Source organism: Podarcis filfolensis, assembly GCF_964270895.1.
Source record: "Podarcis filfolensis genome assembly, chromosome: Z".
NCBI lineage: Eukaryota > Metazoa > Chordata > Lepidosauria > Squamata > Lacertidae > Podarcis > Podarcis filfolensis.
In genome coordinates, this window is record NC_139617.1 from 31816248 (window position 1) to 31844239 (window position 27992).

The 27992-nt window shown below is 45.6% G+C and overlaps 1 protein-coding gene across 1 annotated transcript; it reads right to left on the reverse strand.

The window, feature by feature from the left end:
• Positions 1-752: 752 nt before the first annotated feature.
• Positions 753-27869, reverse strand: CCDC187 (coiled-coil domain containing 187). Its single transcript, XM_083596705.1, has 13 exons — positions 27680-27869; positions 24402-24870; positions 22676-22756; positions 20916-21047; positions 18828-19483; positions 17865-17935; positions 17180-17745; positions 15906-15999; positions 12799-12896; positions 10267-10418; positions 6641-6810; positions 4618-4784; positions 753-3841 (listed from the first exon to the last, which is right to left on the reverse strand). The coding sequence occupies exons 2-13, from the start codon at positions 24718-24720 to the stop codon at positions 2463-2465; spliced, it is 3885 nt and encodes a 1294-aa protein (XP_083452831.1). The 5' UTR covers positions 24721-24870; positions 27680-27869; the 3' UTR covers positions 753-2462.
• Between the last annotated feature and the right edge of the window lie 123 nt (positions 27870-27992).

Here is a 27992-nt window from a genome sequence, read left to right on the forward strand (position 1 = left end):
TGAGGGACAGGTATTAGGATCCAAGTTGGGGATGCTTTCACTCTAAAGACTTACAAAAAAAAAAAGCTTACAAAAGAGGAATGAAGTAATGTGAGCCAAAAAGCTTAGAGAGCAGGAGTTATGTGACAAGCAGAAAGAAAGAGGCAGATAAATGGCTGAGGGCTGTTTTTGAGGACTGCAGCTATGGAAGAAGCCAGACTCTCTTGGAGTGTGGTGCTGGAAACCTCTCCATCGTAGGCTCAGGTTGTATATATGGGTAAATAAACCATATGTCATAAAGACACCACTGTCTCCACTGTGCCTTGCTTTTCCAAAAGGAAACACAGACCTTGGATAAGTGTACCGGGACCCCCTGGAATCTGACACCACTCAGAGACTTGCGTGGTGTGTAACAATATCCACACAGAAAGAGACACAATATAAGTTGCTATTTAAGTTCTGCGATTTTCATTTCCCCCCTTTTTATGTGTTACTGTTTCAGATTAGTAATGTATTAGTCTCGTAACATTGCTCTACAATGCTTAAAATGTTAACAAGTTTGATGTGATTAATATGTTAAAAACACAATAATAAAAATGAAACGTCTGGAGGGCACCAGGTTGAAAAAGGCTGTAGTAGCACATACAAAAATCTAGAATGGCCATGTGTGTGTGTGTGTGTGTGCAGTATACAATAAAACAGGACATACAAGCACATGGTATAAAAAGAGCAATCTTAGGTTTTTGCAAATAATTCACCGTCCCTTTTAGCTGTTTTTTTTTATTCCAACACTTTATTTATTTCTATACTGCTAAATTACCAAACATAACAAAGAAGTTTAAAACCTAAAAAAAGATAAAAACTATATGATAAAAGCATTTTAAAATTAATAACCATTTTAAAGAGAGAGAAAATCTGACAGTGGAATGAACTCCCTCAGAAGGTGGATAGGACTCCCATTTGTTGGAGGTTTTTAAGCAGAGGTTTGGTGGCCATCTGTCAAGGATGCTTTAGGTGACTTTCCTGAAGAGCAAGGGGTTGAACTAGATGACCCTCAGGGCTCTTCCAACTCTCTATTATGATGTGAAGCACCACATCATACATTTAAACACACATTCAAAATGCATGACTTCCTCCAAAGAATCATGGGAACTGTAGTTTTTCCCCTCACAGAGCTACAATTCCACACGACCCCAAGAAGAGGGATTGATTGACAGTGGAAAGGACTGCCTCAGAAGGTGATGGACTCTTCTTTGTTGAAGCTTTTTAAGCAGAGGTTGGATGGCCACTTATCAGGGATTCTTTAGCTGGGATTGCAATATTGCAGAGAGTTGGACTAGATGACCATTGGGCTCTGTTCCAACCCTACAATTCTATAATTATTAAGCCACTCTGAAAATACTGTAGCTCTGTGAAGGAAATAGGGGCCTCCCAACAATTCTCAGCACCCTTAAACTACAGTTCCCATGATTCCTTGAGGGAATCCTGACTCAAATGGCTGGTGTGGAACCCTTTTTCATTTCAAGTTTTAACCAAGAGACTTCTCTGCTTCCATGTGAGCCGCTGCTTCTTTTTAAAACTGTTCTCAGTGCAGGAAACCACTTTGTGGTCCCTGAACAGAATTTAAATGAACCCAAAGCATTTCAAGGGATGGAGAACAGGACGCTGTTTATACCTCATAGAGGCCCTTGTTTTCAGGAAGGATTGCTGCGTGCGTCAGTGTCTGAAAAAGATGGATGGTGGGCAAATGAAATGCAGAGTTTAACGGAGAAATAATCATTTCCTATGAAAGCTAATGACTCCTCTGGAGGCCGCTACTAAGATTTATTGACCCAAGAGGTTAATATTGATCAAAGGCACGGCAAAGAAAATATTAGACCTTGAAAGAAGGAGAATCACGAGACGGAGGCCTCGCTGGTAACGATATATCTGGCTGTCAGCCTGGAGAGTGCTGGGCACATAATGGTAAAGGGAGTTTAATATGTCTCCCGTGTTCCGCAAGCCCCATTTTGACTCTCCAATCCGTTATTTTATAGCTAACTCCTTCCCTGGCTCAGCTTCCTGATTAATCTGTTCTAAAGGGCCGCTCTCCAATTGCACCACTTGCTCGAGATGGGTCCTTTATATCCTCTTCGTTAATTTTTTAAAACTATAAATCGCCCCCCTAAAATGCCACCCTGGCTTTTGATTATGCCATTCCTAAAAAGAAAAAGAAAAACATGTGGGTCAAACTTTTCCCCACACCAACAAAGCACTTGAAAATTGCTAAGGGTCTTGATGGACCACTTAATGATATTTTCCCCCTGCCCACCTTAACAACTGTAGATGCGGTACGATTCTTTAGCTGTGATTCCTGTATTTCAGGAATCAGATCAGGTGGCCCTTTGGGATCCCTTCCAACTCTACAGTTCTATGATTCTATGAACCTCCTCTGGCCTACACACTTCAGATGAGGACAGGTCATTTGTTTCCATGGAGGTATTTCATGTAGGGAACAGAAGTTGCTCTGGTGGAGACTCAGGGGGTGCGGGAAGATCCTCGTCTTGGGAGGAAAAGGAGACATCTTGTTCGGTCAGAGATGGCATATCATTGCTTCCATATGTCAGAAAATCGTCAACAGGTGATAACAGATCTTCCTTCATTTGAGACAGAAGCTCATCGCTGAAAGTCCCTTCGTCGCTTTGCAAAAGGCAGCTCTTAACTTGGGGTTCCTCCACAGGTTTGGGGGAACTAGAACCAGGCACTGCCACCCCAGATTCCTTTTTGCTTTGACTACGTATTGCATTTTGATTTCCTTCTGATGCCAGATCTGTGGGTTCAGGGGAATGCAAACAGGTGCTATCCTCTTCATCACCCAGAGATACTCCAGTGATCTGTGCAGTAGCACCTTCACATGGCCTGCTGTTGCTGGAGCAACTTTCATCACCTGAATTTTCTGTATAACTATTGGCACTCTCCAAAACGGACTGGGATTTGGAGGAACCAAGTGAATCCTGGAGCTGGTCAGTGATAGGATTCACACTTTTCAAAGACACTTTAGGTGCTTCTCTTACAGGCCCATGTTGGCTTTTAAATTTGTATGTGTTTCGATCTTCACCATCCCCTTCGGCTTTGCTGAGGGTTGATAAAGGGTCCTGACCCTCAGGATGCTGAAAGGCACAGCTAGGTGAGGAAGCGCTCTTCTCTGCCCCAGCCCATATATGAAACAACATCTTGCCCTTGCTGTTTGCATGAGGCCACTGGTCTGAAACACTGGAAGAGTTTGCCTCTTCTCTGGTCTCTGGTGTCTGGGCTTGAAAGAGAAGGGGTCTTGGCCCTCCACTGTTTGATAATACCACAGAATCAGATTCACTCTCTGGCCTGCCTTCTGGGGCCTTTTCCTGGCTGCTCATAGGTGGCATGCCATCTTGATTTGAATGGGCACTCCAAGAAGCAGCTCGGAAGTGGTGTCTGCTGCCAGATGACAGCAACTCTCCATCCACACCAGTTTCTGCCTGTGACACAGCAGAGATTGTAGGAATCCTGTTGCCACTACAACTGTCAGGGGGCTGTTCCTGGAAGGCAAATTCCTCTGGCAGGCTCACATCCGTGTCTTGAGAGGAACCTTCCTCTTCGAAATCGGAGGCAGAAAGGGAGCTTCTGGAGATATTGACTAGAACCGCACGGGCCTTTAGAAATTCAGAACAAGACCTGGGACTCTCCAGCATTTGAGAAAAGCCAAATGATTTGGCAGAGGATGTTGCAGAAGACAAACTCCCTGGACTCCTGTCGGAGGCGGAACTACAAGGATTGTTATCTTCTTTGGGATTCTCTGTCAGGCAAACGTTCTCCATGCAATGCTCTTCCTCATTTTCCACATGACCTGGAAGGAAACAGAAGACAGGCAGTTCTTACTTGCTAGCTGATTTTATTTTATTTTTTTGAAAATTATTTTGTCACAAGTAACAATGCAAATGTTTGAGAGGTGCAGAAGAAAAATCAGCATGCCTGTTTGACATTATCTGGTCCACAACTTAAGGATGCAGAGTGGAGAAATGGTTATTGCACAGAGAGAGAAACGATACTGCAAATATAAGGTCATGGTTTTGTGGAAGCACAACCGAGTGGTCAATAATACACCTAGAACACAACCAAATCCAGATAAAATAGGAAAAATAATGGCCAACCAAATGTTCCAATGGGACAACTGCAGGCAGGATCTAAGCACAAGAACCCTCTGCCTGTACTGTGGCTTCAAGCAACAGGTATCCAAAAGCATTGATGCCTCAAACAGTGGAGGAAGAGCATAGCCATTATGGCAAGTAACCATCAATACTCTTCTCCTCCATGAATTTGTCCAATTCAATTGGTAGCCATCACTACCTCTTGTGGAAGCTAATTCAATAGTTTAACTATGAAGGACTTTCTTTTATCCATCCTGAATCTTCCAACACTCCCCATTGGAGTTCTCATGGTATGAGAAAGGGAGAAAAAGTTTCCTCCATCCACCTTCTCCATGCCATGCATCGTTTTATAAACTTCTGTCGTGTCGCCTCTTGCTCATCTTTTCTCCAAAGTAAAAAGTCCCAAATGCTGTAAACTTTCCCCATCACAAACACATTCTGCAATGTGCCCCACAAGCACCTTTTCTATCCTTACCTGTGATCTCCAAGCCACCAGGCTCTAGGATGGGACCTGCAGATCCTTCCCTGGAAGAATTAAGATGCTCAGCCTCTTGACACCCCAGCTGTGGCTTCCAACCAGGGGATGCTGCTGCCATCACTTGATCCCTGTGTGACAACACTTTCCCACACTTAGTGCCAAGGCTGCATACAGAGAGAAGGCGACAAATCAATTGCGGGGTTATGGAATCATAGAATTGTAGACTAAATCATCTAGTCCAAACCCATGCAATGTGGGAATCCTAGCTACTACTAGGCCTGTGCCCAGTTATCACAGCTAACAACTATTGAGAGGCCTCTATATGCCAGAATTTGGTTGCTGTAATTTGTTCCATGTGGGGTTTCCCTCGATCCAGAGGCTGCAGTCAGTGCAGAATTCTGGCCTTATCAAGGAATGAGGATTTATCAGCACCTGTGCTCAGAGAACTGGACTAGTTATTGATCTGCTACTGGGCCAAGTTCAAGGCGTCCCCATTAGTCCTTAACAACTAGGGACCAGTTTACCAACAAAATCCCCTTACCCCACATGTGCCCACTCAACTGCTTCGATCGGTGGAATTGGCACTTCCACAGGTGGCCCATAATCCCTGTTCTGCGTTTGCAATAACATGAAACTTTTAGTGCAGCAGCAACTACACTTTGGAACTCCCTGCCTATTGATATCAGGCGGGCACCTTCCCTGTATTCTTTTCAATGCCTGCTCAAAACATTCTTGTTTAGACAAGCCTACCCGGATGCTTAGAAAGTGGGTGTGAATTTTCACTTGTTTTAATATTTTAACTACTTGTATTTTTAAAGTATTTAACTTTTTCCTTGGTTTTCTCGTTTCATCTTTGTCAGCTGCTTTGAGGGTTCCCCTCCCACACACAATCAAGTGGTGTATAAATCTCATGAAATAAACGAGTCATGAAATAAATGAGTTACGGAAACGGAATAAGGCGTCCAAACACTTCCAAGGATAGTGTGTTTGCGGTGGAGCTCGGTTAGCCTTCTCACCCCATTCCTCGCCCCATCAACAAGAAGCAAAAGTGAAGGCAGCCATACTTTCGACAGGCCCGGCTGACCTATAATCAATAGTGACGTGACTTATAGATCAGCTCCATGCAAAGATTTATTGGAGAGCCTTTCCATTAACAAAACATGCAGCCTTCCGCTGGCTCCCAATGCTTGGTTTATGGGAACTGACAGTACATGAAGGGTTTGCGGGGGTAGGATTTGTGGTGGGCTTGTGGAGCAGAGAGGGTGGGCAACGCCTGCAGCCTCCCCACTGGATCATCATAAAGCACCCTTAGCACTTGCTCAGTGTCACACAGGCAGGCCCTCCTGACTTGACCTGTTCTGGGGAGACAGTGAGAGGCAGAGCCAGAAAATGGAGAAATGGACAGCCCTTGCACGGGATCAGACCAACAGTCCATCTCTCCTGGCATAAGAACATAAGAAGAGCCTGCTGGATCAGGCCAGTGGCCCATCTAGGAGGGGAAAATCATGCATGACACCCTGAGCTCCTGGGTAAGGGGCTAGAACATGGGTAGGCAAACTAAGGCCTGGGGGCCGGATCCAGCCCAATCGTCTTCTAAATCCGGCACATGGACGGTCCGGGAATCAGCATGTTTTTACATGAGTAGAATGTGTCCTTTTATTTAAAATGCATCTCTGGTTATTTGTGGGGCCTGCCTGGTGTTTTTGCATGAGCAGAATATGTGCTTTTATTTAAAATGCATCTCTGGGTTATTTGTGGGGCATAGGAATTTGTTCTCCCCCCCCCCAAAAAAAATATAGTCTGCCCCCCCCCCCCAAGGTCTGAGGGACAGTGGACTGGCCCCCTGCTGAAAAAGTTTACTGACCCCTGGGCTAGATCTATAACAAATAAATAAAAATAAGTAAATAAGTAGCACATAACAATGGGGAGGTTTTAACCTAAGTCCTTGTCCACTTGACAGTTCAGACCAGCGGCCACTTTTAAGCAAAAAAAAAGGAGAGTTTGTCTTTTCATTCCTTACGTGTTGTAAGCCTCATCCTGGAGTCGTCGTTGGCTGCTTCTGCCTCCTGAACTTCCTGAAGATGCTGCACTGAAGGATGCTGGACCAGAGGTCTCCTTCTTGCCCCCTTCCTCCTCCTCCTCCTTCCCCAGCACAAGAGCTCTTTCAAAACAGGCTGGTTCTCCAGCATCCTGAAATGGGAAGGGAGAGAATTTATTTTGAGGGAATAAGGCTGAAGTCCCTGCATTGCAAGGGGTTGTGCTGAGACTACCCTTCCTTGGGGGTCCCTTCAACCTCTCCAATTCTATGAACTTGGAAGATGGTGACTTCTCCTTCGTTGGAGGCTTTTAAACAGAAGTTGGATGGCCATATAATCCTCGTTCTGCATTTGCAAGAATTTAATCTTTTAGTGTGGCGATCTTTGGAACTCCTTGCCTGTTGATACCCGCTAAAAACATTTTGTTTAGACAAGCCTGTGTTTAGTAAACTGATGTGAGTTTCAATCCGTTTATTACTATTTTAACTTTTTTAAAGTCTCAGATTATTGTCATTCATTTTTTTGTAAATGGCCTTGTTATTTTTGTTTTGTTTTACGATTAAGTGATGTATGAAATGAATGAATAAATAAATAAATGAATAAATAAATAAATAAATAAATAAATAAATAAATGTATGTGAAATTAGCATCCTGCAAACAGCAGGAAGGGAGAATCCCTGATGGGTCCCTAACTTTAGCTAGGTACAGAGGTTCTGTCTTTAAAGCAGCATATTTATGCTCATTTTTCACTGTATTCATGACCATTTGAAAAAAGGGTGCACAGTTTTTCCAGGGATTAGAGTGGAATAATGTTGGTAATATTGTGGGTGCTAGTCAAAAAGTGGTCTCTACTCCACAGCTGGTGTTTCCCTGGTCAACCTGCATAAGGTAAGTATCAAGGCATTATCTTTTTAGCATCAGGTGAATATCTTTTTATTTTGTATTTTCTGGGACCTGTTTAGTCGTTTTAATCTTTGCTGCCTGTTTTTAATTTTTGATACTGGTTTTTTCATTTCATTTTTATTTTTCCAAACCAAATAACAGTGTGGTGTGAAGGTTTAGAGTGTTGGGTTATGACCTGAGAGACTAGGGTTCGAATCCCCACTCAGCTATAATAATAATAATAATAATAATAATAATAATAATTATTATTATTATTATTATTATTATTATTATTATTATTATTATTATTTATATGTATCCTGCCCTCCCTGGCTGAGGCTGGGCTCAGAGTGGCTAACATCATGAAAACAAAACAATAAGCATAAAAACAGATACATCTTAAAATTAAAAATACATCTTAAAATTAATTCAGACGAGTTAAAATCCAGGCAGGTGGCAGTTATCAGGGTGGAATTGAGAGTGGTTAATAATTGCCAGGACCAACTGTTTCCACTGATCATACAAGGACCTGTGAGCAGGTTGGGGGCCTCCTTCAGGCTTGTTTTATACAAAGGAAAGTAAGTCTAACTGAATCCTGCCCAAAGGCTTGGCTATGAAGCTCACTGGGCGACCTTGTGCCAGTCACCGTCTCAGCCTAACCTACCTCACAGGGATGCTGTGAGGATGAAATGGGGAGGAGGAAGAGAACAATGTACTTGAGAACAAGGAGAACAAGGACTTGAGGTCCTTGGACAATGAAGGTGGTATATAAATGCAATAAATAAATAAGAACTCAGGGCCATCTAATGAAGCTGAGTGTTGGAAGATTCAGGACAGATAAAAGAAGGACTTCTTAGTTAAACTATGGAACTCGCTGCCACAGGAGGCAGTAAGGTGGGTGGCTTAAAAAGAGGACTGGACAAATTCATAGAGGAGGAGAAGGCTAATGATAGTTACTTGCCACAGTGGCTGTGCTCTTCCTGCACTGTCGGAGGCAGAAATGGTTCAAGCTGCAGCAGGGAGAGAGGGGTTTTGTGCTCTGATCCTAGTTGCAACTGTTCAGCCGCTGTGAGAACAGGATGCTGGACTAAATGCATCATTAGCCTGATCCAGCAGGGCTTTTCTGATGCTCTTATGGAACCTCCAGATGCAGAGGCAGACTATCTGGATTACTAAATCCTATGTGACACTTAGCCACTGAAAGAACAGGATGCTAGGCTTGGTAGCTCATGGGCCTGATCCAGCAGGCTCTTCTTGTGTACTTATGTTCTTAACTTCCATCTCAGGGCCCTCCTGTAAAAAACCCCACAAGGATCTTCTCCTGCCCAGAGGCCAGAGGGGGGTCCTCTCTGCCTGCCTGAGCAGCTGCCGCCAGCACTGCGCTGTCCACCTCTCCTCCTGCAGGAGCTCATTCTGCTGCTGCAAGAGGAACTGCCTCTCCTGGTGGGAAGACCTGGAGAAGTTCTGCAGGTGCTGGATTTCTGCCTGAAGAGAACCAGAGGAACAGAGGGAATAAGGCTGCCTCTCCTTTGACCTAAGAAGATCCTGTTGGGTCACAACAGTGGCCCGCCTAATCCAGCATCCTGTTCTCACAGCGACTGAATACCCCTAAGAACTTGGAAATCGAGATAGAGTGTTCCTGGGCCTGGAGGTTCCATAAGATGACCCTTGGGTGCCCCGTCCAACTCTACAATTCTATGATGATGATGATGATGATGATGATGATGATGATGATGGATGGTGATAATAATAATAATAATAATAATTGTAATAGTAATATTTTATTTATATCCCGCCCTCCCCAGCTGAAACCGGGCTAAGAGCGTCTAACAGCAGTAAAAGTAATACAGCATTCTAAAATCAATTCATTCTAAAATCAATTCAAAATCAAATTAATGGCAACCATTGGGCTAGAGTTCTACGTTGTTGTTTAGTTGTTTAGTCGTGTCTGACTCTTCATGACCCCATGGACCAGAGCACGGCAGGCGCTCCTGTCTTCCACTGCCCCCCTCAGTTTGGTCAAACTCATGCTGGTAGCTTCGAGAACACTGTCCAACCATCTCGTCCTCTGTCGTCCCCTTCTCCTTGTGCCCTCCATCTTTCTCAACATCAGGGTCTTTTCCAGGAAGTCTTCTCTTCTCATGAGGTGGCCAAAGTATTGGCGCCTCAGCTTCACGATCTGTCCTTCCAGTGAGCACTCAGGGCTGATTTCCTTAAGAATGGATAGGTTTGATCTTCTTGCAGTCCATGGGACTCTCAAGAGTCTCCTCCAGCACCATAATTCAAAAGCATCAATTCTTCGGCAATCAGCCTTCTTTATGGTCCAGCTCTCACTTCCATACATCACTACTGGGAAATCCTCATAGAATTCTATGAGGATTACCAAAGGAGGGGGTCAGGCTGTGCCTTGGCCAAAGGCCTGGTGGAACAGCTCTGTCTTGCAGCCCCTGCGGAAAGATGTCAAGTCCCGCAGGGCCCCAGTCTCTTGTGACAGAGCGTTCCACCAGATCGGGGCCACAGCAGAAAAAGCCCTGGCTCTGGTTGAGGCCAGCCTAACCTCCCTGTGGCCCAGGACCTCCAAGATGTTTTTGTTTGAAGACCGTAAGGTCCTCCGTGGGACATACCAGGAGAGGTAATGTAGAATATCAGCAGCCCTGAAGGGGACCCCTTTTCATAACCCCCGAATCATATATGGCTTGGAAATTAGCGGGAAGTACAAGCCCCATACCTGGCTGGTGGGATCCGTTGTCTCACTCATTTCGCCAGATTCTTTTGCGGGGATGGTTCTGCCAAGGAGCTGGTTGGTGGGAGGGGACCTTAGGCCAGAGACCTGGTGCCCCTGGGGGGGAAAGCTGCCAGCAGATGCCTTAGGCTGGAGCCCTAAAGAAAGAACATACGAGCATCAGAAGAGTCTTCTAGATCAGGCCGAAGGTGGCCCATCTAGTCCAGCCCCCTGTTCTCAAGCAGGACCCGAGTGCAAGAGCACCCTCCCTTCCTGTGGCGTCCAGTAATTGGGATTCAGAAGCACTGCTGCCTCCAGTCATGGAAACAGAGAATAGTCACGGTGGCTAGTAGCCCTCAATATCCCCTTTAAAAACCACCCGTCACTGCCTCCTGTGGGATAGAGTTCCACAGTTTAACTATGTGCTGTGGGAAGAAGGGCTTTCTTTAGAATCTACCCAATAATATTTGTGTTTGGCAGTCATCAGGTTGTGGCTTTTCTCGTCCTGTTCTGACATTTGCCTATGTAATGCCCTCCTCTCCTTTACGCACATGATCCTGAGTGTTTTAGAGCACAGAGAGTCTTGCATTAACTGTCTGAAGTGTCACACACCCTATTTAACTCTCAGGAGGAGCAGTTTGCATCTCAAGGTATTATTCAAAAACCACTCTCCAGCCCCAGTCTGCTAAATTGTTTCTCGCTGACACCCTTGCAGGGTTTAAGCAGAATCCAACAAAATTCCTAATTAAGATAAGCAATGGAGGAAGAGAAGATTAGGTGTTTGTTTTTTTCTTATTTTAGGCCGGACAGCAGTCTGTTCCGTCAATGGCAAATTCTGTGCCCTGTTTTAAAAATAGTGTCAGCAATAACCACTTAATCCAAATTCATGAGGCTGCACTTTTAAAAACATCGCAAAACAAGCTGCCTTCTATCTATCACCACTGGCCCATCTAGCTCAGCATTACCTGCACTGACTGGCAGCAGTACCTCTGCGGGTATTCCCAGCCCTACCTGGAGGAACCGCAGGGGATTGAATCTGAGACGCAGTGGCCTTCTGCAGCAGAGCAATGCCCCATACCCTACAAATAAAGATTATAGTCCTTGTGGTTCTGGGGAAAGGGCTGAAGATGCTGGAACTGAACCTGCAAATCAGGTGTCTTGTCATGGAGTTGCAGCTGCAGCAGGACTCTGCTCCAGGGATGGGAGGCTATTGCTCTCTGTTTGGGATAAGTGGGTGGTTTAAACCAGGGGTAGGCAACCTAAGGCCCAGGGGCCGGATGCAGCCCAATCGCCTTCTCAAACCAGCCCGCAAATGGTCCGGGAATCAGCGTGTTTCTACATGAGTAGAATGTGTCCTGTTATTTAAAATGCATATCTGGGTTATTTGTGGGGCCTGCCTGGTGTTTTTACATGAGTAGAATGTGTCCTTTTATTTAAAATGCATTTCTAGGTTATTTGTGGGGCATAGGAATTAGTTCATTTCCCCCCCCCCCAAAAAAAATATAGTCCGGCCCCTCACATGGTCTGAGGGACGGTGAACCAGCCCACGGCTGAAAAAGGTTGCTGACCCCTGGTTTAAACCTTGCCAAAGGCACTACAGTATTTTGTAATCACCTTGTGCTTAACTAGTAAGAGAACAGCGCTCTCTGGTGGCATAAAAAAGCCAGTGGAGCCCCTCCAGGGGGACATATATTACTGTATAACTTGCATTAGTGGAGAACAGTAGTTTAAGAGGCACCTAATGAGTTCAGATATTGGAACTTTGGAACTCCCGGTCTCTTGATATCAAACAAGTGCCTACATTGCACTCATTTTGGTGGCTACTAATAACATTCCTGTTTAGACAAGCCTTTCCGGATGCTTAGAAGGTTTAAACTATGGTTGCAAATTTTTTTATTGATAATTTGTTTTATCTTTGTATACCTCTTTGAGCTTTTGATTTGTTTTACAATCAAGCAGTATATACATTTTATGAAATAAATATAGAAATAGAAAATATATGCTGTCTTAATTAATTAATATTTTACTTCTCCTTTTTGCTGTATGAGTTTGATAAGCAGCAGGTTTAACATTAAAAAGTGATTGCTGCATTGCAGGGGGTTGGACTAGATGACCATTGGGATCCCTTCCAACTCTACAATTCTATGATCTAAGTGCCTTTACAAATTGTCTACGGGCAATAATAATAACATGTTTTTTTCATTCTAAGGTCCGGCACACAAAGAAAGGTCTCAGATGATGATTGCAGGATCCAAGTCAGTTCATATGGGAAGAGAGGGTCCTGAAGGGATTGGGGTTTTATGTAGGTCAAGAGCAGCACTTTGAATTGGGCCTGGAATCTAATTGGTAGCCGGCACAGTTTCTGAACTGTCTTCAAGGGCAGCCCCACCCCACCCGAGGCTAGGCAGCAGTCTAGCCTAGAAGTCACCAGAGCATAGACACCAGAAATTAGCTGTGACTGTAGCTTGGTGGAAGGCACTCCATGTCACCGAAGAAGGGAAGGAGAGAAGAAAAGGTTTGGGAAGAGCATCTCCTCACCCTGAATCTTCCCATGATAGGGCTTCTCCCTGGGGTCTTCCATTCTGAAATTCTGGTGGGGGGCAATGCAGGTTTCCATCAAGGGGCTGGTTTGTGGCCTGATATGAACAGAAAGGGAGAAACATAAGCTGCATTTATTTATTTGCTGAACCATACTGATTAAAAACAAAGACCCTTTGGCAGTCAACATAAAATTCCTATGAAAAATCACAATAATAAAAACAGGCTTTGGAAACCAGGGGATGTAAGCAATCAATCAAGTGGTGCATACATTTTATTAATTAATATGAAATCAATATATCAATCAGGTTCCTCTCCAATAACTGAACAGAGGATTTGTTTCTAGTACAAGAGAGAACAAGACAGCTGCTCATCCAGAAAGCAAGGGAAAGTAATTACTTTCTGACTTTAGCATGCCACACACAGTCAGCATAGAAACATAGAATTGCAGAGTTGGAAGGGACTCCCAAGGCTCATCTAGTCCAACCCCCCTGCAATGCAGGAATCTCAACTAAAGCATATCAGACAGGTCCTCTGCTTAAAAACCTCCAGTGGAGGATGGCCCACCGCATTATGAGGTTTTCATATGATGAAAATAATAATAATAATAAATTTTTGATTTGTTGTTCTGCCCTCTTTTTCTCTGGCCCTGCCCACCACTGGCAGGTGGCCCCAGAAGGCTTCCAAGAAGACAATGTGGTCCTCAAGTTGAATAAAGTTCCCCCCTGGCCATCCCTGTACAGAAGACGGAAGAGCATCTGACATTCCTGGCAGAGATACCAAGGCCAAGTCTTGGAAGCCGCAGGGAACCTCTTCAAAGACTTGACTGCCAAGCTGAGCTAAAAGGATTAGAGTGAAATGTGTGAAAAAGCTGCTAATAATAATAATAATAATAATAATAATAATAATAATAATAGACATTTTATGGAGCTCCAAGAGAAGGGACAGAACAGCAGCAGATAGAAGGGAAATGTTTTTATATCATCCACAATTAACTAGTAAGAGAACTTAAAAGGAGAATAAGAAGGAGCTCTCCCACTGAGCTATGACCCCCTAAAATAAAGTAAGACTCTATTTCTCATTTTTGCTGAATTAAACAGGGAACACAGGAAGGCACCAGCCCTACCTAGAGATGCCTTTGGGGACTGAATCTGGGACCTCCTGCACCTGGGATGCTCTGCCACTGCAAACCCCCCTTTGTTGATGGTAAAGGAGCAGGGTGCCATGGCCTCCCGCTCTCACCCCCCAGCACCCAAAGAGAGCACCTTAATACCTCTAATCTCTCATCCCACAAAGGATGTGGAGTTCAGAAGAGACAAAGTAATCACACTGATCGGGGAAAAGAAAACCCAGCTCAGCCTTTTCTGTCTGGTTTCTGTACGTTGTCTCCCAAGCCAGGTCAGCCACAGTTGAGGATCTCTTCCTCCATCTGGACAGGAAGGAGTTTCCTGGGCCTGAAGACACCCAGCTGTTGCTGTCATAGAGACCCCCCTTTTATGTGGGGGGGAGAAGGAATAATAACCCAACCCCCTGCAATGCAGGAATCACAGTAGAGAGACCAGGAAATTCACAGTTGTCCCAACACAGCTCAACTGAAAGAAATGGAAACCGTACGGATTGACCACAGGATCTATCCCAACCTCTTCTTCTCATGCAGCTGCCCCAAAGGCAAGTCCCTGAACAGCTGTGGGGATCCTTTGGCGCACCCAACTGGCATGGCCTTTGCACGGGCTGGCAGTGCCACCCTGTGGTCAACTGTAGAACTGCTCTTCTTTCTTTATTGCATTTATAGCCCCCCTTTTTCTCCAGTGAGTTCAAGAGTGGTGGTGATTAGTCCCCTTCTCTTCATGGAGTCCCCACAACAACCCTGTGAGGTAGGTTAGGCTGAGAATGAGTGACTTGTCCAAGTGAGCTTCATGGCTATGTGGGGATTTGAACCCTGCTCTCTCCCAGGGTCCTAGTCCTCATTTAATCCCCAGGATGGGTTAGGCTGAGAGGCAATGATTGCTCCCAAGGATAAACAGTGAGCTTCATGGCTGAGTGGGGAATTGAACCCTGCTCTCCCAGATCCAACTCTGACACTCTAACCACTACACAACACTGCTCCTCTTCTCTGGGTTCATATTAAAACACACACACACACAAGCAGGCACCACACAAAGCCGAGCTTTCCAAACTATGTGTTGCGACACATGTGTCAGCTGCACTGTGCAGGTGTGTCGCATGAACGCTCCCCAAGCTCCTCTCAGGGCCGGAAAGGGGTTAGTTTAACTTCCGGCACACTAGTAAAAATGGATTACTGTATCGTGAAATGATGCATGTGTTAAAAGTGTGTCACCAACACGAAAAGTTTGGAAAGCTCTGCCATAAAGGAACTGTTCATGAACAGAAAGTCACTGTGCTTCCCAAAATCCTTGGACTACCATTTGCAGAAGCTGAAAGCTGCAAAGAGGCTCTCTGGGAAACTGGAGCACCCAAAATCCTTTTTTAAGATATTTGCATTTTGCAAGGAGAGTTTAGAACATAACAGCATAAAGAGAGCCCTGCTGGATCAGGCCAATGGCCCATCTAGCCCAGCATCCTGTCCTCACCGTGGCCCCCAACCACATGCCCCCAATGGGAAACCCACAAGCAAGAACTGAACGCAAGAACTCATCCCTCCTGTGGTTTCCAGCAACTGGCTTTCAGAAGCATTGCTGCCTCCATCTGTAGCATCAGAGCACAGCCATCGTGCCTAGTAATCATTTTAAAGCCATTCATGTTGGTGGCCATAACTGCCTCCTGCAGCAGTGACTTCCATAGTTTAACTCTGTGCTGCATGTAGATTAGACCAATTCATGGAGGAGGAGAGGGCTCTGGATGGCTACAAGCCACAATGGCTCTGCTCTGCTTCCACAGTCAGAGGTAGTATCAGTTGCTGGAAGTCACAGGAAAGGAGAGGGCTCTTGTGATTGGGTTCTGCTTGCAGGTTTCCTACAGGCACCTGGCTGGCCACCCTGGGGACAGGATGCTGGACTGGCCATTGGCTTGATCATGCAGGCTTTTATTGCATTCTGATGGGGCACCACAGCAGCAGTGAAGGTCCATGAGGGTCAGGAGGTGCTTACCTTTGGGTGAGGAACTGCAGATGTGGTGTGGCAGGTGAGGCACCTGGCATCTCAGGGGAGGGTCCTCTTTGAGGTCCCCTACTTGCAAGAAAACCTTTAGAAGAAAAGGAAGGATTATGTATTGACGGCTTTGAGTCCTGAGACCCAAGCTCAGTTTTTTCACAATGAGGATGACGTCTAGGTGTCAAATGGGTTTTAATGGGTAAGAATCGTAGAGTTGGACGGGATCCAGAGGATCACCCAGTCTAACCTCCTGCAATGCAGGAATGTGCAGCTGTCCCGTGCGGGGATCAAACCCACAACCTAGGCATTATCAGACCCACACTCTAACCAACTGGGCCACCTTCAGAGAGGATATATTAGTTTCAATTTATCCCTTCAGGAACCCATGTGTGTGGGTTAAAGAGAGTTTTAAAATCCCATCCTTGGCAGCAAAATTAGAAGTATAGGAATTAGGCTGCAAAGCCTCTTCTTGAGCAAGTCCAGTAACAAAGTAAGCTGGCTTCCACCTTTCTTACCCCTCTAAGCAAAGAAATCAGAAAACAGACTATGATTACTAACTCAAGAGTCTTGCATTGGTCTTCAGCTACAGCAGCAGTACAAACAATGCAGGTAAAATACTTATACAGTGGTACCTTGGGTTACAGACACTTCAGGTTACAGACTCTGCTAACCCAGAAATAGTACCTTGGGTTAAGAACTTTGCTTCAGGATGAGAACAGAAATTGCACGGCAGCAGCAGCAGGAGGCCCCATTAGCTAAAGTGGTGCTTCAGGTTAAGAACAGTTTCAGGTTAAGAACAGACCTCCAGAACGAATTAAGTTCTAAACCCGAGGTACCACTGTATTTACAGTCAAAACAGTTTTGGGCTTGTGCCTAGGAATGAAGCAAGCATAGAGCATGTCTGGTTGAGGAGAGAGTAAATGGAAGAAACAGGAATTTATATACAGTGGTACCTCTGGATGCGAATGGGATCCATTCCGGAGCCCAGTTCACATCCTGAGTAGAGCGTAACCCATGACTGTGCGTCTGCACGTGTGTGGGTCGCGATTCGCCGCTTCCGCGCATGTGTGCGATGTCATTTTGAGTGTCTACGCATGCACGAGCGGCAAAACCCAGAAGTAACGTGTTCTGTTACTTCCGAGTCGCCGCAGAGTGCAACCCGAAAATACTTAACCTGAAGCTACTTCAACCCGAGGTATGACTGTATTGAGTGCTGGGATAGCTCAGTTGGTACAGCAGGGACCAGCAACCCAGGAAACGCCTCAGCTCACCTTTCCACCTTTCCTTGATGTTTTTTGCATTGGCTGCATGTTGCTCTTCCGCCTCAGAGGAAAGATCCCACTGCGGTCCCTCACCATGAACTCTGGCAATGGACAAGAAGGCCCAGATCCTCTCCATGGCAACCTGGGTTGCTGCTGCTCCTTCTGGAAGGAGAGAGTTCTCCTGAGCATGCAGTGATGGACTACGGAAATAGTTGGGCTCCCAAAAGGCATTTTCACATGCTGCAGGTGGAGCCTCAGGCTTTGAGGTGGCAGAAGGTCCCTCTGACAGAGATGGGGGTCCCGTTGGCCACCCTTGGTCCCCTGAAGATTCAAGTGGCCTGTTTCTGGCCCTCAGCCTTTTGGTCTCATTTTCCAGCCGTTCACTGAGGCTCCTGGCGAGAAGGCCAATGGCTCTGACTTTCTCTTGTTTGCTTCTGTGGGGAGAAAGTCTGGACAGTTCCGATGGGGCAACGTCCAGGTCCCTCAGCCTTAGAGGGCTGTGACTAACACTAGTGCGAAACAAATCTGAGCTTCCGGTCACTTCTGCTATCTTGGACGCCTCTGGGCACTCCTCACTGACAAGACAAAAGAACCAGAAAGGAAGGAAAACATTATTCAAAAACCCAAAAATAGCACTGGTTGCTTCAATCCCATCCCACTCCTCAGCACCTGGGAGCGATGGCAACCATCTTACCTGGGAAACCCCACCTCACTTCTCAGAAGAGCACGTGATGTTTGGCGGACCCAATGAGAGACTTCCGGTTCCTGAAATGGAAAAGAGCATCCACTTTGCAAAAATGCTGGAATTATTTTATAGAGCAAGCTTTTCCCAACCTGGTGCCCTCCAGTTGGAATCTCATTTCCTGTCATTGGTTCAGAGCAGCAGAAAACATTTCCTGTCATTGGTTCAGAGCAGCAGAAAACATTGGTTCCAGAGCAGCAGAAAACAAGCTTGCTCCATTTTCCATGGGACAGCCCTTTAGATATTTGAAGATGGCTATCATATCTCCTCTGGGTCTCCCTTTCTTCAGCCTACCCAGCTCCCTCAGCCATTCCTCTTAAGGCTTGGTTTCCTTTATCAACTTGATCACCCTCCTCTGTCCACATTCCCATTTGTTAATATTCTTCTTAAATTGCAGCACCCAGAACTGGACCGAGAACCCCAAGTGGGGTCTGACCAAGGCAGATCTGAACACCATACTTCTGTTGATTCAGCCAAAAATAGCATAGAGGGGGTTTTTTTGCTGCTGCATCACACTGTAGACACAGGTTAAGCTTGTGGTCTACTAAGATCCGTAGATCCTTTTCATAAGTCCTACTGGCAAACCAGGTGTTCCCCCATCTTATATTTGAGCAGCTAGCTATTCCTGCCTACATTTGTCCCTATTGAAATTCATTTTGTTAGTTTGGGCCCAGTTATCCAATCTGTTAAGAACATCTTGAATCCAGTTTGCTCTTCCAGTTTGGTGTCATCTGCAAATTTGATGAGCATCCCCTCAATTCCTTCATCGAAGTCATTTATAAAGACATTGAGGAACACTGGGACCAGGACAGAACCCTGCTGCATTACCCCTTTTTGCTGCTCTCTCTTGGACTTTTGAATTACAGCTCACCAACCACTCTTTCCACCAATCAAACACACATCTTATATCCTTACCGGACTCCAGTGACACTTGGCGTACTTCGTGGACGTGCTTCCCCGGTTGAACTTCCCGCCTACTTCCTCCTCTGTGTAAGCCTTTCTCCTCCTGCTTCTGCTGAAGGCTTCCTTCTGCTTCCTCTCCACCTCTTTTAGCCTCCTCTTCCTTGCCTCCTGTGCCTCCCTTAAAGCTCGCTTTTCTTCCCGGGCCATCTTTCTCCTTTCTGCCATCTTCTGCACCATAAATTCCCGTACCTCATCAATATTGTAGGGGATCCTCTTCCTCTCTCCATCCAACCTGGGCTGGTTCTCCATTCGGGAGGTCTCCTTCACCCTCCCCTTGCGGATGGCTGAGAGTATTCTGGGGCACATCCACCCAGTGTCTGCAGATGCACTGTGGACCTTGGGGGAATCCTTGGTTTCCATCCCATCGGAGCAACCTGCTTTACCCTTGCTTCCAGTTTGCCTTTGCAGATTTCCTGCCTCCCTTTCCAGATCTGGATATTCCTGGTTCCTGCAGCCTTGGCAGATTTTGTTCAATCCTGCAGCACCACCTGCTTCTCCAGCTTCTGCTGTTCCTCTCTCCATGGCATGATCTTTGCGGTGCGTGCCACCTCTCCTTCCTAAAGAGCTTTGTTCTACCTGGGACACGGTCAACAAACCTTTTTCCGGTTCTGTGGAAAGCATAAGAACATCAGAAGAGCCTGTTGGATCAGGCCAATGGCCCATGTAGTCCAGTAACCTGTCCTCACAGTTGCCAAATACCCTTGAGAACCTGGGAATCAAGACAGACTGCCTCTGGAGCTGTCAGTTCCATAAGAATCAGTCCAAAGGGCACAAAATGTTGGACATAACATTATGATGGCTGACTGGGAACAGTTATGGACCACAGGTATGAAGTTCACGACATGTAATGCCTTAAGAGAGAATATAATGAAAATGACATACAGGTGGTACATGACACCAGTCAAGCTTGCGAAAATTTATCATTTGCCCGATAATAAATGTTGGAAATGTAAAGAGACTGAAGGTACATTCTTTCACCTTTGGTGGACATGCCCAAGGATTAAGGCTTTCTGGGAGATGATCTATAACGAAATGAAAAAGGTATTTAAATATACCTTTCTGAAGAAACCAGAGGCCTTTCTCCTGGGCATGGTCGGCCAATTGGTGCCAAAGAAGGAGAGAACTTTCTTTATGTATGCTACAACAGCAGCAAGAATACTTATTGCAAAGCATTGGAAGACACAAGATCTACCCACCCAGGAAGAATGGCAGATGAAGGTGATGGACTACATGGAAATGGCGGAAATGACTGGCAGAATCCGAGACCAGGGAGAAGAGTCGGTGGAGGAAGATTGGAAGAAATTCCAAGACTATTTACAGAAACATTGCAAGATTAATGAATGTTAGAATGATGTTGGAATGAATTTATGTGATTTTAGCAGAAATGTTACAAAGATTTAGGAAAAATAGACTTTAATTGGTGAAAGGAGGGAAAGTAAAGGTATATTAATTTCAAGATAAATTTACAGGACAAAAATTTGAAAAGAGGGAAAGGATTTGCTGAAATGGATAATTGACTTAGAATACAAAAAAGGGAGGTGTGAGGAGGTCAGGGAAATAAGCTAATGAAAGATCAGTAATGGGAAGATTTGCTGCATTTTTTTTATTGATTTTTCTTTCTTGCTTAATGGATTTCAATTCTGTTTTTTCTTTTTGATTTTTCTTTTTTTCTTTTTTGTATTTTATCTTTTCTTGTTTAAAATGAGGTTTTTTTGTTTGTTTGTTTGTTTGTTTTTCTTGTTGTATTTCCAAAAACTTTAATAAATATCTTATATATAAAAAAAGAATCAGTCCAAAGGGGGCCCATCCAGTTCAGCATCCTGCCCTCACCATGGCCAATAAGATGTCCACAAACAGGACCCACTTTCCCTTTCTCTGGTTTCCAGGAACTGGGTTTATTTTGTTAAACCACCAGTTAACAACGAGGCAGCAATGCAACAAACCATGCTTGTTTCAGTGGAGATCTATTTTCGCAATTATTTTTAAAGCTTTGCTCTCCAGAAATGGGAGTGGGGAGGAAATGTCAAAAGAGGACCATACCTGGCGTGCCCTTTGCTGCCATCCATAGAGAGCTGCTGTTCCCCGGCCTTGGGAATTTCTGGGGTTGGCCCAGGATCCTCCTGGCCAGCTTCTGGCCTTCCCTCCAGGCAGAAGGACCAAATAAATGGGCTCCTAGATTAAACACAGCAGGAAAAGGGTCTTTGAGGAGTGAGACACTCTCCAGACAGCTGCATTTGTACCTGCAAAAACTCTGGAATTCCCTCCTTATTGACATCAGGCAACCAGCTTCACTATAATCTTTTCAGAACGGTTTTCTTTAGACAAGCCTGTCCAGGTGTTTAGAAAGCCGATGTTAGTTAGAATCTATTTTCACACTATTATTAACTCTTCAGATGTACCAAATTATCATTGCTACAGATGGTTTTATTGTTTTATCTTTTTTTGTAAATCACTTGGAGGGTTTCTTCTACGATCAAGCAGGGTTGTGAACAACGTAAGAATAGCCTGCTGAATCAGGACAGTAGCCCATCTAGTCCAGCCTCCTGTCCTCACAGTGGCCAACCAAATGCATCTTGGGAAACCTGCAAGGAAGATTCAAGCACAAGAGCCCTCTCCCCTCCTGTGGTTTCCAGAAGCAACTGGTATTTGGAAGCATTGACCACAGAGGCAGAGTAGAGCCATCCTGGCTAGTAGCCATTGATAGCCCTCTTCTCAATGAATTCTATTCCTTGTTTAAACCTCTCCTTCACAGAGGGCTGAATTAGATGACCCTTGGGTGTCCCTTCCAACTCTACAATTCTAGGATATTTTGCCCACCTACCTGAGCCTCCTTTCCCGCTCCTCCTTCCCATGAATAGATGAATATTTTATAGCCAGTGTGGCTTAATTTTTCATTAACTGCTTCAAATCACTAATTCATCATGGTGCTAAGCGCTTTGCCTCTGACCTCTGACCTCCCACCCATCTCACCACTGACAAACGATGAAAGGGAGCTTCCTGAGAACTGATGCTGACAGTTCCCTTGATGAATGTGGGTGGCGGCGGCCCTCCCTGCGAGGGAGACACACTAGTCATTTTTCAGGCAACTCGTTAAAACAAAGCAGGAGGGAGGAGGAAATCATTGTCTATTTCAGACATTTTAAACAGGGTTCAGCGAGCAAAAAGCCCCCTCCGCTGTTGGAGAAGGAACAGGGGATAAGTTTACAAAGTTATGCCTGGCATAGAAAAAAAAAAATAGATAGAGAAAAGTTTTCTTTCCTGCCTCATAACACCAGAACTTGTAAGCATCCAATGAAGCAGAAAGTTGGAAGGTCCAGGATGGATAAACGAAAGTCGTTCTTAGTTAAACTGATGGGCCACCAACTTCAATGGCTTTAAAATAGGACTGGAAAAATTCACGGAGCAGGAAAGGTTTCTCAATAGCTAACCCTCATGAGAGAGCCAGTGTGGAAGATGTAGTGGTTAGAGTGTTGGTTGGGAAACTAGGAGAGCAGGGTTCAAATCCTTCCACTTGCACATGAAGCTCACTGTGTGGCCTTGGGACAGCCACTTTGCCTCTCAGCCTAACCACCTTGCAGGGTTGTTGTTGTGGGGATTAAATGAGGGGGGACATGCTTGTGTTGGGAAATAACTGGGGAATACCAGTTAATCCTGAAGTCCTGCAAAAGAAAAAAAAATGGCTGGCTGGCTGCATGGATTCAAAAAGCATGAAATGCAGGAATGAATGAATGAATGAATGAATGAATGAATGAATGAAGAATTGGTCCAAGCAGCACACACACAGTCCACCATGACTTTACCTTTATCTTTCTGAGACATCTCAGGGGGAGGAATCATGTGCGATTTGCGCCTCTTCTCCTTTCCTGACGTTCCTCTGCGGCCTTCACCAGTGAGAAAAGTCACATGATACATTAAACTCAGATTTTGACAATGCACTACAAAACCACAAATAAATATATATTGGGGGTGGATTCTCCAGCAGCCAAATCCTGCTATCATTTGGACATTCCAGCACCTTCTTTCCATCAAAGAGTTCTGGGAACTGTAATTTACCTCATGTTGCCCTGCGATTGTATACATACAATTGTGTACCATCTGACCTGTCTACTGCAATTATTAAGTTTGCAGGTGCCACCACCATAATGGGTTTAATAACAGGTGAATCAGCGTATAGAGGGGAGGTCCAAAAAATATCTACATGGTGCCTAGGGAACAACTTGCACCTTAATATCAGCAAGACAAAGGAGATGGTGTTGGACTTTCAGAGGAAGAGAGGAGAACTAGCCCCGCTGTACATCGGAGAGGGCTGTGTGGAGAAAGTCTCTTCCTTTAAATTCCTAGGAGTTTATCTCAGTGAAGACCTTACTTGGAAAATCAATACAACCCAGGTGGTTAAGAAAGCCCAACAGAGACTCCATCTCCTCAGAGGATTGTGAAAGAACAATGTCAATCAAAATTTGATGATCTCTCTCTACTGGTCCACAATAGAAAGTGTCCTTTCATACTGCATCACGGTGTAGTACGCTGGCTTGACATCAACTTATAGGAAGTGCCTACAGAGGGTGGTGAATACAGCACAAGATATTATGGGCTGTCCCGTGAAGCTGGATGACATCATGGAAGAACGTTGCCTCAGGAGAGTGAGGAAAATTCTCAGGGATGATTCACACCCTGGCCGGCACTTTCTTGATCTCTTGCCCTCAGGCAGAAGATATAGAAGCATGATTAGTCGCACCAACAGGGTAAAGAACAGCTTCTATCCATGGGCTGATAGGCTGCTGAATGAAAAGATATCAACAGGGCAACTGACTTTCGGGTTTGGTGTGTGTGTGTCAGTAAACGAGGGGAAATAAGATTAAAAGAGCTGAGTGGGGGGTGCTCGTGTAATCTCACTGTATACAAATTGTACAAGTGACAATAAAGTATTTCAATTTCAATTTCAATTCCCAGCAACCATCAGCAGATTACAGTGCCCAGAATTCTTTGCATGGGGAAATGTGCTTTGCATGTGCACACAGCCTTTATAAGTGAACTGGTGTAACATTAATTTTGACAAACTGGGCAAATTCCTGCACAAGACAGCTATTAGCCATGGTGGCAGAGCTCTATCAGAAGCAGTGGTCCTTTGAATACCAGTTACTTGAAGCCACAAGAAGGGAGTCCGATCATGTGCTCGCATCCTGCTTGTGGGCTTCCCATGATGGGCATCTGGATGGCTATTGTGAGAACAGGAGCCTGGACTATATGGGGCCCCTTGGCCTGATCAACCAGGGCTCTCCAGGTGCTCTTGTGAAACCTCCAGGCCAAGAGGCAACCTATCTGGATTCCTAGGTTGTTAGAGGCATTTGACCACTGTGAGAACAGGATGCTGGACTAGATGGGCCATGGACCTGATCCAGCAGGCTCTTCCTATGCTCTTAATAATAATTCTTTGCAGGGATTTCTGCATTGCAGGAGGTTGGACTATATGATCCTGGTGGTCCCTTCCAATGCTACAATTCTGTGATTCCAAAGCAACTAACTTACCTTCAGAAGCTGGATCCGGAATGTCAACGATGTGGGCAGCCGCCTTGCCAACCTTCCTCTTGAGAGTCCTTGTACCCAGAGTGGGGGCACTCCCCTCTCCCAGGGCACGGACAAGACACCGCCGTTGCTGCTCCAGTATCCGCTGCTGCAACTCCTGCAGCTTCTTGTCTGGAGGGGACTTGCTTTTGAGAGCCTCCAACAACTTCTGAGCAATATGGCAATGTCCTGGGATGCTGGCTTTAGATTTGGCCAGGTGACCCCCACCCTCCATCCCCCAGCCTTCAGCTGGGGGGACCAAGGAAGATGGATGGAGCTCCATGGACCCCCTTCCGATAGATGGATCTTGGCAGGATGACGCAAGCTGGGAGTCTCGTCGATGGGCCAGCCTCTACCCCAGAGTCACAGGATTCAAGGTCCCAATCCTGGGTGAAGGGGTGTCTTGTCCATCCCAAAGGAATCCTCCTTTAGCCTAAGGGAAAAGCCAGGAGGGTCATTGCAGAGTCCCACCCACCCATTTGCAGAAAAGAGGAATCCAACAGGTGCAGCTTCCCAGGCAGGTAGGAGCAAGAAAAGGAGCTGAGGAATTCAGAGCTGGCCCTGGTGTTTGGCTGCCTGAAGGAGAGGTCAAGGTTGCTCTCTGCCCAGACTGGCGGTGGGAAGCAGAAGCTCTGAGACCCTTAGCACCATTCAAAACTTCATTAAACACAATGGGTAGAAGGGGAAAGGATTAGTTTCTGAATTGTACTATATATTGCTTAATGTAAATTATGGATCTATGGAACCACTTAAAAGATACAGGAGTTGGATATCGGCACATAAATTGTTCCTGAGGATTGCAATAAAATTTCAGAACTGCAGCCACTAAGGTCTGTTTCCAGTTTTCTTAGGGAAAACTCCTTGAAATCACAACACAGATGGTACTGCATTCCTTTGCAAATGTAAAAAAAAATGTTTTCTTCTGTATTACCTTATTGTTGGAGGGATTGCAATAAACTTGGTACATAGAACCATAGAATCATAGAATTGGAAGGGAACCCAAGGGTCATCCAGTCCAGCCCCCTGCAATGTAGGTGTTCATTTATTGTGTGGGAATGTCAATTTGTGCAAAATTTTTGGAATGTAATTTTGACAGAAATTATAACTATTACCAAAGACACTATTGTTTGTTATACAAAATCAATGTGACTGAATATTTTTGATGATACCAATGTAGATATATTGTCAAAATAATTGGTCATATATCGTATTTTTCCGTATATAACACTAGGTTTTTTCCTTTAAAAAGAATGTCAAAAACCAGGTGTTCGAGAAGGCAGAGCTCTATACATTATATATAATATTGTATAAGTAGAGAGTATATTTTTTACCATATATATGCTGGCATCTGCCTATCTTGGGAGACAATGGAGCACCCGCCATATATATAGTATATTGTATATATACTAAGTATACATAATAAGACCCTGTGTGGTGTAGTGGTTAGAGTGTCGGGGTAGGACCTGGGAAAGATCAGGGTTCAAATCCCCAATTATCCATGAAACACACTGGGTGATATCTTGGGCCGGTCACTCACTCTCAGCCTAACCTCCCCACTCCCCATTTAATCCTCCCAAGGCCAAGGGAGCCTCATAGCCGAATGGGGGGATTTGAACCCTGTGCTCTCCCAGGTCTGAGCTTACGATGGAAGGGTTCACAGCATTAACACCCCTGAAGGTAGCAGGCTTGGATTCAGTGGCGTAGCGTGGGTTGTCAGCACCCGGGGCAAGGCAAGTAATTTGCGCCCCCTAACCCATGGATTTGCGCCCCCTAACCCGTGGATTTGCGCCCCCTAACCCATGGATTTGCCCTAACCCCAGATGTTGTGCCCGGTGCGGCCGGCCCACCCTGCACCCCCCACGCTACGCCACTGCTTGGATTCAAGCAGAAATCAGGTATGGCTCTGTCTCCCAGCTGGCCAGCCTGCAGTCTCACACAACTCAACTCCAAACTGTGGCTTTTGTCCTTCTAACTACCAGGCAGTTGAGGGAGGAGGGACCCACCCATTATTCATCTGGCACGGAGCCACTTCCTTGGTTACTTTAACTACCAATATTTAGTCCATTACCTTGCCAGGAAGCTAGCCTGGCTATTCCAGGAATTAAATCAGTACTGGATCCAGGAATTAGAAGGGGGCTCAGGCCAGGGGTGCCAATCTGAATAAAATATGGGGTGCAGGTAAACCCCACCCCACATAATTGATCACATGCCACAGCAATACCCATCAACTTGGGGGAGGCCGGACCCCTCAAACTTTTTATTGGGGGGAAGCAGAAGGGACCTTGGTCCCCAGGAATTGGCTCCTATGGGTCAGGCATACAGTCTAATACTCTCCCCAAATAAATAACAATATTTTGAAACAACAGAGAGGCAGAGACTCATAAATAAATAAATAAATAAATAAATAAATAAATAAATAAATGGGATTTCCTTGTGAGTTACCTGCCTCTCGGGATGCGAGTGGTGCTGCGGGTTAAATCACAGAGCCTAGGGCTTGCCGATCAGAAGGTCGGCGGTTCGAATCCCCACGATGGGTGAGCTCCCGTTGCTCAGTCCCTGCTTCTGCCAACCTAGCAGTTTGAAAGCACGTCAAAGTGCAAGTAGATAAATAGGTACCGCTCTGGCGGGAAGGTAAACGGCGTTTCCGTGCGCTGCTCTGGTTCGCCAGAAGCAGCTTAGTCATGCTGGCCACATGACCCAGCTCCCTCGGCCAGTAAAACGAGATGAGCGCCGCAACCTCAGAATCAGCCACGACTGGACCTAATGGTCAGGGGTCCCTTTACCTTTTACCTGCCTCTCACCAGGACTTCCTGCTGCAGGATTTGGCTAACATTTCATGCCTGGGTCAGCAAATGCATTTCGGGATCTGTCTCTCTGCAACGCTATGAACTCCTGCAAGAGGCAGGAGTGGCTTGCCTATTTAGACAGCTTTTTAAAATTAATGGAGGAGCAGACTATTGATGGCTACTAACTAGGCATGATAGCTATCCTCTGCCTCCATAGTCTGCAGGAGGGCAGAGGGCTCTTGTGTTCTGGTCCTGCTTGCTGGTTTCCCACAATGGGAATCTGGTTGGCCACTGTGAGAACAGGTTGCTGGGCTGGATGAGCCACTGGCTAGATCCAGCAGGCTCTCCTTATTCTCTTAACAGTTAAAACAGATCATAGATTCATAGAATTCTAGGGGCTCCAAGGGTCACCCTTTAAAAACCTGATAAAATAAAGGAGATTTATTTGCAGGTTACCTGTCTCTCGCTGTGACTTCCTGCTGCAGGATTCGGCTAACACTGCATGTCCTGGATCAATGAATGTGTCTCGGGATCCCTTCTTCTGCATATGTGGAGAGCATATGTGGGGCATTTCATTGCTTTTTCTCTGCTGGCAACAGGCAACACACGCCTCCGGTTTATGTTTTCCCTGACAGCAGCTGTGTGTATCAACACTTGCCTGCCTGGGCTTGCCAGTCCCTGGCACTTCCTTCTGTTGGAAGGAGAGAGGAGGAGGAGGACCTTGGCAGCATGCAGAGTCAAGCCTGCACACCTCCCTCTCTGCTGCTCT

Coding starts and splice junctions, on each gene's coding strand:
- CCDC187 (XM_083596705.1), bottom strand. CDS start 24,720: ATGGAGCTCCATCCATCTTCCTTGGTCCCCCCAGCTGAAGGCTGGGGG. Junction 21,048..22,675: donor GATGTCTCAGAAAGATAAAG/GTAAAGTCATGG, acceptor TGTTTAATCTAG/GAGCCCATTTATTTGGTCCT. Junction 17,746..17,864: donor AGTGAGGTGGGGTTTCCCAG/GTAAGATGGTTG, acceptor TTGTCTTGTCAG/TGAGGAGTGCCCAGAGGCGT.